Source organism: Athene noctua, chromosome 1 (assembly GCF_965140245.1).
Source record: "Athene noctua chromosome 1, bAthNoc1.hap1.1, whole genome shotgun sequence".
NCBI lineage: Eukaryota > Metazoa > Chordata > Aves > Strigiformes > Strigidae > Athene > Athene noctua.
In genome coordinates, this window is record NC_134037.1 from 198,382,883 (window position 1) to 198,395,826 (window position 12,944).

At 35.7% G+C, this 12,944-nt stretch overlaps 1 protein-coding gene across 4 annotated transcripts in view; it reads right to left on the reverse strand.

Annotated features, from left to right (window-relative positions):
* The window catches only part of TFDP1 (transcription factor Dp-1), a 48,826-nt gene that overhangs the window by 6,614 nt on the left and 29,268 nt on the right, over window positions 1-12,944 (reverse strand). For 3 of the 4 annotated variants that reach the window (XM_074930608.1, XM_074930598.1, XM_074930615.1), the window contains exons 4-9: window positions 11,537-11,643; window positions 7,344-7,465; window positions 5,827-5,992; window positions 5,493-5,639; window positions 2,176-2,244; window positions 695-846 (exon numbers count right to left, since the gene is read on the reverse strand). In XM_074930608.1, the coding sequence (XP_074786709.1) occupies window positions 695-846; window positions 2,176-2,244; window positions 5,493-5,639; window positions 5,827-5,992; window positions 7,344-7,465; window positions 11,537-11,643 (763 nt within the window). The remainder of the gene's footprint in view (window positions 1-694; window positions 847-2,175; window positions 2,245-5,492; window positions 5,640-5,826; window positions 5,993-7,343; window positions 7,466-11,536; window positions 11,644-12,944) is intronic. The other variant, XM_074930623.1, reaches the window with a different exon arrangement.

Below are 12,944 nucleotides of genomic sequence, written 5' to 3' on the forward strand. Positions count from 1 at the left end.
GGGAATTGCAACATTTCAAAAGCTTAACATACATTAAGCAATCATCTTTACAAGGTTTATGTATTTATGTATTTGATAGCAAGTGACTAAACCTGTAATTATACACAGTATATAAATCATTAACATTTAAAAGATACAGTTTTAATCAAACACTGCATGCTTGATAGTTTTTTCTTTACTCCCACTCCTCTGCCTACTGTGCAATTTTTTTTTCATGTTTTTAAGCTTCTCTAGTGCAAGGACAAACCACTGCTACCTTCAGCTTCTATTTAGCAGATGAAAAAACTGGCTTTTTGAACCAAAAGTAGATAGAGAACAGCAGTTCTGAATGCAAAATCCGTTTTCAATTCGGCTGGCTGCATTTTATCAAGTTAAAGCCAAAGGAAAACATTACCTGATAAGGTATTATGTAAAACTTCAGCACAGTTGCCTTACTTTGCTTCTAACATCTCTAGACAATGTCTTAAATACATTGTCAAATGTGAACGCAATTATACTGTTTATTAAAAAGCTCTATCAGATTGTTTCTATTCAACACAACTAAGTTTTATCTGTCTGAAATGCATATTCTTAGTCTACAAAAGGCACAAATAAATCTATTTGGATTTCATTTTTAACAAATCCAGATGAACACTTCGGCATGGAAATACAACTCATAGCTGTACCAAAAGCCAGACAAAAAACTTTAACTCACTTGTCATTTGAAATACTGCAGTCAATCACTGTCTTCTTGCTGGTGTTCACAATAATAAATGGCAAATGGATGACAGAATTGGAAGGTGGCGGTCGATTTGCCTGTTGTTCTGCTTGACGGTTTCGCTGAACAAGGTTCTTGAAGGCAATTTGCTAGAGAAAGCAATAGCGATATGAAAGTATGAATTAAACCTTGAAGATCCTATTAACAAAATGATCCCTCAGATAAAGAATACTAGCAATGGTTGCAGCAAGTAAATGCAGAAAAGGACAGAGAGGGCCCACCATATTCCTGCATGTTAAGATGCAAGAGGAGACACAAATGATAGCATTGAAAAATACTCCACATAAAAATTTAGCTGAGAAAAAAAATGCACGTTTTAAGAACTACATCAGGACAGTTCCTTGGACAGAATGAAGAGATAACAATGATTGGAAAAGGAATTTACATATAATATCCTACTTCCACTGTGTTTACTATTCCCTGCTAGCTACTGCACTCCACAACAGTTGAATGATTAATACTGTATTTTCTCTGAAATGTTATGCTAAAAAACAGTAAACATTTGGGATTTTAATGTCTGACATTAGATTTCTGAATTACTGAGCTAAGATTAGTGGCTTTACTCTCATATCTTATCAAAACTGCTTTTCAGAACGGAATGTTGATATTTTAAAGATCATCAATTGTAAGAACTAAAAACTTAAGTTAACTATTGAAACTCAAGTTACAAATCTTACAGTAGGCCATCAAACTAAGAAAAAAGTATTTTTCTGGTCATGGAGTCAAAGGAAATAAACAGAATCCAAAGCCAACACGGACATTTGATAAAAACCAGACAGCTGTTGACATTGCTGTCCCACAGCTGTCTATATTCTCTTTCTGCACGCGCCCCCTGAGATTCTCATTCCTGCTGCATAGATAATGCAACTACTACAGGATACATTCCTGTGAACCAGCAGCACAGTGATTTAGGGGACAGACTACTGCTTCCTGCAGTGTACTAGGGGAAATCTGGGAAGGAGTTCAGCAACTGTTTCACAGCGGTTAAGCCACTTACACAGCAGGGGCAGCAACATTCCAGAAAGACAAGACACAGAGCATTATGAGAGATGACCTCTACAGTCACATAATTTTATCTATGGACTCTAACCCAGAAAAACATTCTGGATATAAGAACTGAACAGGAAAATTCAGAGGGTACAGTAAAAATTACAGCTCCTGTCAGCATAAATCCCATTTTAAACATACTTGAAACTGCAACAGAATTAATGATAACTCATGGAAGGTTGCTGGCTTCCCCAACAGCAATGGCCAACAGCATGGTCTGAGCTAAACTACAGTGCAAATTAAAACTGCATATCCTTTATCCTGAAATTCACCTGATCTTCTTAGAAGATTCCCATCCCTCACAGGGATAAAATAACAGGAATACAAATATAAGTTACCTTGCCCTATAGACAAGAGTACCTTGACTGTACCTGTAGAATGAGTTCTTGTAGTTGAGACTGTTTTTGCTTTATTCTTTCAAGTCTTCTCTGTTTCTCCACCTTAAGACAGAAAAAGGATTGGTTAGTTTGTTGTTTTTAAGTAGTGTTTTATATCAACATTTTCTCCCCTTAAAATAATTTCAACACCAGAGAACTGGAGATAGGACATATGATGTCAATCATTAAGTTTCTGCAGATAATTTGAAGAACTAACTATCAAGACTCGCATCAGTACTACTGATGGAAACTGTAACTAAGAGCAGAATTAAAATACTGGGGAATAAAGTACAATATATCAGGGAGAGGGTAAAAATGTATTTGTAAACAGAAGTTATGCCTCAAAGAATTATCCAAATTCTCTCAAGGAGGCTAAGAGCATGTAGATCAGAACAATACACCTGATGTAGTCTACCGATATTGGAGAAGATACATTCAAGATGCTTAAAGAAATTAAGCTGCTATGGAGCCCATGGTTAAGTCCTCACGGTATTAAATACAAACTAAATAATAACATAAAAGATAGGAGACAAAATGGTAGGAAATAAACAGCTTACTCAGTGGAGGAAGCTCACCAGCAGATTCCCACAAGGACTTAATTTACAGACTGTTACTCAAATTATAGAGGATCAGAATAAAGGGATAAACAGCAAGGTGACAGAATGTGCTGACAATGCTGGGTTACCTGGCATAGTAAAAAGAGAGCTTGTCATAAAGCACACCTGAAGTGTCTTGTAGCATTGAGTGATGACATCATCAAAATTATTTTTGGTAAATGGAATGTGGTATGTGAGAAAACAATCCCAGCCATGCAGGTATTAGAAAAAATGACATTCAGTAAAAAACTTAAATTACAGTATCTACAAAAGTCATCAGCTCAGCATACCACAGCAGCTAGAAATTTGAATTATTAGGCAAAGAACAGAGAACAAAACAGAGATTATCACTCCATCAGTATATGAACCTGAACATTTACATCTTGAATTCTGTAGGTCTGGTGTACCTATTTCAATAAGACTAGAAATCAGGATAATCGATGTTACAGAACAGATTCCATACAAGGGGAATGATGAATAAACTAGGACTCCGCAGAAAGTAGAATGAAATAATGGGAGAGAACATGGGACATATCTATAAAACCATGAATAGGATGGAGAAAGTGAATAAGGAATGACCAAGTCATCATCACTTCCAATAAAAAAAAAACACCAAAAAAACCCAGAGGCTATCAACTAAATATAGTATGTTCAAAACCAAACAAAAGGTACTTCACAAGAGACTTCTAATGCACCTGAAATGCACTGCCACAAATGACTCAGTATTAAAAGCAAACTTTGTACAAAGCAAAAATCTGTGGAATTAATTGAGGGCTGTTAAATAGAAGGATACTCTATCTGCCTCAGGTTATGCCTGAATCACAACTTATGGGAGAAGATATCACTAAATACTTTCTCCGATCTTATACTCCTTCCTAGGTAACTGCTACCGTCAGGCAAAATACTGGATAGACAAGACCACTGGCCTGAACATCAACTTTTGTTTAGACCTTTAAAATATGCAACTTACAAAAATATTGGGAGTTAAAAATTCACATGAATGCAGTTATCTGTTTGTTTTCAATGAACAAAACCCGGAAGTGTACAGAGTTGAAAAAAATGCAAAAGGCATGATATTTAAAAAAAAAAAAGTAGGACCAAGTCTTATAATTTAGCACTAGAAAATAAGTCAAGTAACTGCCTCCCCCCCAAAAACTTACCACAACTCACCTGAGATATTTTCCTATCACCTACATGTAAACTGCATTGCTTTCCATATTACTTCCAGATACAGACCCACACCCTCTCTTTTTGCATTATCGGGACATATTTTATCAAATCTAATATTCTAATTTATACACAAAGTATAAGTTTAAAAATACTTAAAATACTAACTACTTGATGGGGAACTCCTCAAACTCCTACATTACCTTATAAATTATTTGGCTTGATTTTTCAGCAGTTTAAGGGTGAAGCTAGGCAGTATCAGATTGAATAGTACTATTACACTTGTGCTCTATTATTCAATGGTTAACAGAACTCTTTCCTCTTCTGACATCCAATTAGTAAGTTCTCATTTTGGTATCAGAAGTTATCACTGTTCCCATTATAAGCACACAAACCTTCACCATGCATTATTACCTTCTAAGCTGCTATTTTACTTCAGTACTAATATTATCCTACTCTTCTTTAGGACATTATCAATCACGACATCAAAACGAGCTGTATGAGCCACGTTTTCTTTTGTTCCAACATTACTGGCAATGCCATGCTTTGTGAGACAGATCCAAAGAGGTCTACTTGTAAAATCCCTCCAACTAGATGGTTCTCTCCTCAACACACAGCACTGTTCAAACTATATCACCTTCCATACTCACAGTACTGTTTATGCCCCAACCATCACTCTCTTACCTTAACTAATAATTTTCACTTGGGATGATAAATATTTAAATAACACTCAGACTGATTAGATACTGACTGAAAAACCAATTATCAGTATCAAACAAAAATCTCCACAGAATTAGCCCTTTGTACACAGATTTCAAAATGTTTTCTCCAGTTTGTCAGCTTCTACACTGATTTTTCAGTCCTGCTGAAGGGAATTTAGACTTATTAAAAATAAATACAAAGTCTCATTCTATTCTGATAAAGTGAATTGAATTCAGTAGGCCTCAGTAACTTTATTATCCTGCAAATCTCAGGATACTAAAAAAAACCCTCCTGTCAGAACATATGAATGCCTTTCAGTATAAAACTGAATATTCAGTATATTTTACTTCTTACCCAAGACATGTAGTAAAAACGTCTGACATGTTCTGTAATATAAATGCCACAAATACATAAGACCTGCAGCAACAAAGAAGCAGCAACGCATATATATACTGATCTACAAGCAACATCTGTCATCACAGATATATTATTTGTCTGGCATCTGGAGAAGACAATCTTCCTGACTCTTCAGCACCACTATTGCAATGTTGAAAATACACATTAATCTTTTAGCTTTATTAACTTCCACTCAGAGCCATTTCACATATACTGCAAAAGCTGTGACAGAGCTGTATTTCTGACACAGAAGAATTACAAAAATATATATTTAAGCAATCTGGAAGTTTAAATGTGTGTTATGCAAATACAAATAAAAGAGTCAAAGGAACCACACTATTCTACCCTGCTATCTCAGAAGATAAAATGCACACATTGTAGCAGAACATATTAAGTAAATGTTTACAGCTTTAAAACACAAAGCCATTGTGAACTTCCTAATACTTGTACCTCTAAATTCTGACATTCCTGAGCCGAGTTAGTAGGTAGACCAATCCATCTGATTTCCTTCTTCTCTTTAGAGATAATGTTCATGGCCATAAGGACATTTAAGGCATCATAGACACGTCGTCTAATATTCTTCTGGTCATAAGCCTGCTGTAGACATAGTGCATTAATCAAAAACATACCTGTGACAAAAATATTTGAAAATATATTACAGTAAATGGGTAAACTCAGGTAATGTCTGAACTATTTCATTTAGCAGTAGGAAAATACAAAAATCTCAAAAGAAATTTCTTTTCCCCCATTCAGTTCACATGTAATTGACCTCCCATATACTTACTGATTCATTTGGTGAAATGTGATTATCAGTGGTACTGAATTCTGCAACCAACTCGTCTGCCACCTCATTGTATGAGGTGGTTCCTTTTCTTTGTACCTTCTCACAAACCTTCATAGAGAAATGACGTAAACCCTTGCCATTCTTCTCTCCTTTTTTGTTCCGCTTCCTAAATATATGTATAATATATATTTTAAGAAGATTTGAACTTTGGAATATTTAATGTCTCTTTTTCAAATACAGGCACACTGCTGTAAAAAAAACAAGCCTTCCCTTTTGTTCTGCTTCTTACCCCTTCCCAACACTTTTTCCTAGAATTTATTTCCCCTGCAATTTACAGCAATTAACAATTCTAGTATCTTGATGCTGAAACACAGTACAAATTCATTCTTTTGGCAACTCTGCTAGCTCCAGTAGCAGAAATAAGTTAACAATAGCGATATTCCTTGAAGAAGTCAATAAAGAAAATCTTCCAGTCTTCAAGTCAAGAGGGGATAGGGGGATAAATGCTAAGTATGAAAAGTGAATTACAGGAAGTAACCTTTTTTTTTTTGGTTTGGGTTTTTTTGTTTGTTTGGTTTTTTGGTTGTTGGGGGTGGGGGGGTGGGTGTTAAAATTAAATAGCCCATTTAGTTGACCCCCAAAATTACATTAGATTGACTGAGCATTTTCTGTGTAAGTGCAAAACTGCAAACCAGACAAAGTCTGATACTGGTTGGACTCACTAAACATTACACTATTACTAAAACACAGATTTGAAGTTATGCAGTATTATGAAGTTGCTCAAAAACTACAAAGTTACAAGAAGTGTAACAAAGTTTTCTCCACATCTTTTTATTTCAAAGTTCCTTGTAACTTGAAGGAAAATATAAGTGTTAACAAAATCAGTAGCAGCAATGGAACCTCTCAATTCTCTACATCTCATTTTACTGTGTAATTCTGAAGTCAAAACCTATTTATGTGTAACAAGACACTGATGATAAATTTAGTCTTAAAGCAACTACATTTAACAAGAGACCCTTAAAAAAAAAGCTTGCATGAGAAAAGACACCAAAAGAATGCATTCATTGTATCCAATACTTTTTCCCAATAAGGTCTACATTCTTATTCAAGTGATACTTCAGGATTCTCTTGTTCAATCTGAAACTACTGTATATTTTTTTTTAAAAAACACCAGCAAAACAGAAATGCCAAATTAAAAACTGAATCAAGTCCGATGAATTCCTGTATCCTTCTAGGAGTTAAATTCTCTAAATGTTAAGTAATGCAAGAATATCTATCAGAGTTTACAGAAAATATTGTAGTTCCTTTTACGACAAATGAGGGGGTATTTATTCTTGTGTAACTATTCCTGATTTTAATACAATATACTTGAATGTTGAAGTGCACTTGATGGAAAAGTGAACAGACTCTCTCTCTCACACTGCTAGCCTGAAGTGTACATACACTATCACAGTGAACACTTAAGAACAAAAATTTCAAACAATTTATTAATCCTTTGTAACTTCTATTTTGCTCACCCAGCAGACCACGGCGAAGAATCTGCAGTCTGATTCTGTGATACAAAGTGTGTGTTAGGTGTATGTGGACTTCCTACCAGGATAGTATTTGGCGCTGAAGGTCTCTGAGGTGTTCCAATAACCTACAGTAAAGATAAAATAATTTGGAAAGTGATCATTATTCCAAGATATTCATATGCTGCATTATTCAAATGATACATTATACAAACAGCATTAATACTTTTTTTCTACCTACTTCTATTACAGCACTGAATTCATACACACTGACACAAAAACCTTCAGACTACAGATTATATAGTTAGAGCACTCCCAAAACAACAAGCATTTATGTTTTATTCTTCTTAAACGAGCTTTTCATGCTTGCAGGATTTCTTAACACTGTTTGACACTAACTTAGACAAGAGCAAAACACAGAAAGAAAAAGGGAAAAAAGCCCCAAACCCTACCAGACTATGTATAAAGTTGCAGTAAATTACAGTTAAAATATAAACATATGAAGCAAGATGATCTGAAAATCAGTAAAAGCAGAGAGAAAATGCAGAGCTGTTGCAAGAAAGGCCAAATTTTCTCCTGCAGTCAGTCTCTATCACTACAGCATCAAAACCAAAATACAATGTTATAGGTGAGAAAGAATAAAGGCCAACTTTATCACTGCAGTGAGTGAGACCAATTTAGGCAAAACCATTCCATCCTGAACATATTACAAGTATATGCTCAGCTGATCACAGTCTTCCATCTTACCTGCAAGTAGTCCTAAAGATGTGCTAATTTGATCATGAGTAATATCTACATTGGCACACAGAGCCGTGCTCTCCTTATCTGTGAAACTAGCTGAAGCAGAACTCCCCCTTTGGCAATGATGGTTTTTATCTTTGAAATGTTATAAATGTAACTTCCTAGAGAATATATATTTAGGAAATCAAAATGCTACTGTACAGATTTCTCTGTAGAAAGATATGCCTGCTTTTGGGGGGAACATTTACCTACCAGTGCTGGCATCGCTGGCATCAAGTAAGGGAAACAAATATCAAATGAACTTAAACTCATAACCACTCACAAACTTGCTTTATTTTCCTGCAGCCACATTCTGTCAATTTTAAATTTCTTCCTCAGGTTAGCTTCAATAATTCAGCCTCAACAACAGTAAAAACAGAAAAACTGAAAACTCAGAATAAAATGTTTTACGCATGAAAATTACAACGAACCAAAATTTGAACATCCTTTAAATGCAGAATGCAAAAGGCAGTCTAGTGACTATTAGATGTTTGTAATTTCAACTGCCTGGAAGGAAAACGGTTGCGCTTTTTCTTAAAAACCGTCTCTTTATATTATGCCACCTCTCTTGAGTAATTAGCGTAGAAGTTAATTACATCCAGTTCTGACAGCTGGAAAATCTTAGATCCTCCTCCCTTTCCAGTAAGTACTTGTTCCGTACTTAAAATGATTTTTAATTCTTACAGAAAGACAACTGATCTCCTCTCCTACTTTTCATAACCAAAACTCCTCTGACTGTGGGAAAAATAGTGAGTGTGAGGGATGCCAAACAGGCACAGGACACATGTGAACCAGCTCACTTTCTCCCATGAAAAAGTACTATCAGTTCTGCCACTGACTGGTCTGGTTCACCAAATGTCTCAGACTGTGAAAACCACCCATGTGCTATTCAAGTAACACAGACAATAGAGAAAACAGAGGAAAGCGGTTAGCCAGTTTTTATTCCCTAGGATGCAGTTACAGAGGACTGGAAGAGATGATTCAATATCCTGCTCAGAGGCTAAAATTAGAGAGTCCCACTCTATTCCGTAGCTTCCTAATTCCACAAGCAGCCCCACCATCACTGTGATGCCACATCTAGAATTTGTATGACTACACAGTAAGATGAGAGCCAAGACAGGACAGGGGAGGGGGTGGAATTACAGCTGGGAGAAAAACAAACCACTTGGCAGCAGCAAACCCTGGACATCTAGTGTGCTCAGTAGTGTCCTGAAATACTCAACAGTATAAAAGAATAAAGGGAAGCACAGAGAAATTCACAGGCTCATTTCTAGAGTGGAAAAGTAAAGTCTGTTTAATACATTCAAAACCCGTTCTGCAGTCTCATTCTAACTCACAAAAGTCTGCAAATTACCTAGAATTACAGGCTTTAATGTATCACTATTAAGGAAGACTACAAGTCTAGAGTTTCAGAATCTTCTAAGGATTACTTAGTATTATTGGCTCTTTAACAGAAATGCCCCTAACTTTTACTCACAAGTTCATAAACAACCATGAATTTGAATGAAAAGAGTTAAGCAGTATCAAGTCATTGGGAACATCCTAAAATGAAAGCTTATAGATAGAATTAGGGAAGATGTTTTTAAGAGAAAACAGAGGGATTGGGGTGGAAGCAAAAGCAGAAGTGCCTGCTGTTTAAGTTTCCTGACTTCAGAAGAGAACACAATTACAGTTTAGCTCCTTGATAATGAAGTACGTAAGTATTAAAAGACTGTTTTTACCACTCAAAGATTAGAAAGTTGAGCAGTGTCACAAGCCAACTCCTCAACTCTGCTTCCCAAAACCATTTTGCAGATTGAAAGAAAATTTATTTTCTCTTAATTTTCAATGTTCTAGGGGCAATTTATTTTTTTTATAGCTCTTACTATCCCCTTCAGAACTGTAAAGTCAACAGAAATTTATCCAAAATTTCTCTCTGTATATATACACACAAAAATCCCTCCCATCTCTTCTTTAATGACATACAACTAAGTATCTAATTTTGTACTGGTACCAGTCAATACAAATATGGTGATATGGACCTCTTCTCTCACAAAAAATTTAATGCTACTATGTTCAGAGTAAGACTTATAGTGCTGAAGAAAAATTATTATTGCAAATGTAAATTTCTCACAGTAATCATACTACGAAAACCACCATTAAGAGTACTTATTATTTCAGAATCACACATTTTTAATGATGTTACCATGTAAAATTAATCATAGATAATATAGATGAGGATCTGTCAATTTAAAATTGTGATGTAAAACACAAGAATTTATTTTATATATATAGAAGCATGGTACTCAACATTAATTTATTCACTGTTGAAAGTTTAAAAAAGCATCAGATGTTTTTTAATTTCATTATTTTCTGCTGGATTTGGTGCTTTAAGAAAATTTTGTAAGTTACCTGAAAGAACATTTCATTTTCAATATTAAACTCAAGTATGTACACAGTCTCACAATAATGCCCTGAAGGGACTCCCTTTGTGCCATTATGGCCTATGATCTATAGTTAAAATGTTCTCCTACTGCTGATTACTGATTTTAAATTAAAAGAATGCCTATCTACTTTGAATTTCCTCTTTGAAAATTTATTGATAGAATACCTCCTACTGATGGAGCGATTTCATTCAATTAAATTCATTTCGCTACATTCAACTTTCAAGTAGCTGCTGCAAGTAGTTAGTTCAACACTGCTGCTGGAAACAGAGCATGGTGAATGATCTCTACTACATCTGTGCAGTTGAAGCGATACAGTTTATAGATTCAAGCAGCCTCAATTATAGAACACCACTTAGAGCTTACAGTTGGGAAAGGCAGATGGGAAACTGCCTTCTTCTCAAGAAGAAACCCAAATGTAAGACATTTCATTTCAGTTGGTTACATGTTATAGTTGCTTTCCAGAAGATTAACTGAGACCAACTCTTTTCAGATCACCAGATTTTAATTTTGACCACTACAAAAGTGACTTCTCGTAACCTATGTATTATCTGTTGCATTATTAGATTCTTTGAAACCTGTAATTTCACAATACGTATTTAAACAAAAGTATATCTAAATTAAGCACTAAGAAAGGTAGCTCTATTTTCACTTTTGTTCCACCTAACTTCAATTTCAATAAAACTGTGCTGATGGACTTCATTTACATCTCCCTATGCCAGATTTCAAAGCAGAATCTGAAAGAGCCACTGATTTTAAGTGGCAGCTCTAGCAAAAGATGAAGCCACCTGAATATTCAGGTATCTGCATGTTGATTTGAGAGTCATCTTTGCATTTCTTTGTGCAGAAGAACATTTGGTTTAACACAAGTCTGTGAAAATTAGAAACAAGCTTGGACTATCTGCCCATAACAATACCGACTCTCAAGCTACAAGTCAGACTTACAGTATGTGTAAGCAACAGTACACACAATAAAAAAACCCAGGGTCTCCTTACCACTTGTTGTGCAATGTTGACATTAGACTGTCCGAATGTTTTTGGCAGGAGCTGTTTTCCGAGCGTATTTACTGTAGAAGGATGAACAGCCAATAGAGAAACAACCCCTAAAACAAATAGAAGTAGATAGCTTCAGGTCAGCCACATGCTCTGAACTGCACAGGGAGTCAAGATAAACACAGCATTTACACATTTGAAGCAAAACCAGAAATTAAGATTCATGACATGTTGTCTCAAACTTTCTCGTATGTAACCTTACAGGTGAGTGACCTAGTATGAACATGGTTTTACTCCTTGTATTCCAATTTTTCTCTCAAAGCAGAGTAATAGAGGTAATGAACACCTGACAGAAAGCATAATCCCTTCCTCTTCTACCCCTATCCTTTGTGGCTATTGAAATTTTTTTCCTCACCACCTGAAAAACATGCCTGATGCTCCAGCATATGACATACCCTTCTGAGGCATGCTGGTGGTCTGAGATAAAATTTGGCTATCAGGGGCCTTTCCAAGAGAATACTCCCAATTTTTCTCTAAGTGTCCCCTCCCAGCTTAAGGCAGGGAATTAAAGAACAAAAATCTTCATGAATCCAAGATGAGCAAAATACATGCAACACCGCAGACCAACCCTGCAGAAAAAGCTGCTTTTTTTCTGTTCATAAGCCATCCATAATCAGCATTGATAGGTAAGCAAGTTTTAAGCCATGTAAAACAAAAATTCAACTACAAAAATACCAAGCCAGTATCTTCTAGCAATTTGATGCTCCATGCCATAGTTTAAAAAAAACCCCAACCAACCAAACAACAACAACAAAAAAGCAACAACAAAGACTGACTACAGAAAAAGAATAATGGGACAAACAAGTCTTAAAATACCAGAGACATTTATTTTCCCGAAACATCTGTCATTTGGTTGTCAGGCAAGAAGTTTAACAGCTCTTTCCCTCAGATCACTTTTAAAGGGGCCGAAAGGACTTGGAACAGCTCCCATTCCTCTTCCTTTTTCCCATTATCCAATATAAAAGAATTTAGTAAGCATTTTTACAACAGTTGCATCAGGAAGGGCCCTAATGAGTCACTGATGCCTACCACCCCTCTTACAAATTCAGGTATTTTGCAGAAAGTTGAGGACAACTCAAATCTTAAGTCCTTCTTTCCAAAAGGCTTGTATTTTCTAGCTGCTATTACTACACCATGTCAAACCGATGCCTTTATGCAAGAACCTATTCTCAGTCCCCCAAATCTGAATAGGATGCAGCATCCTGTCATTCTTTCACCATTAACCAACTTTCCAATGCTCTTTCAGAAAGTCAGCAGCTATCTAGTTTGTAACGTAAGTCTGTTTGCTGTCCTGTCCCTTCAACCATACTCATCACTATCACACCCCGTTTTCTGTGTGTTTTTCCTCTCT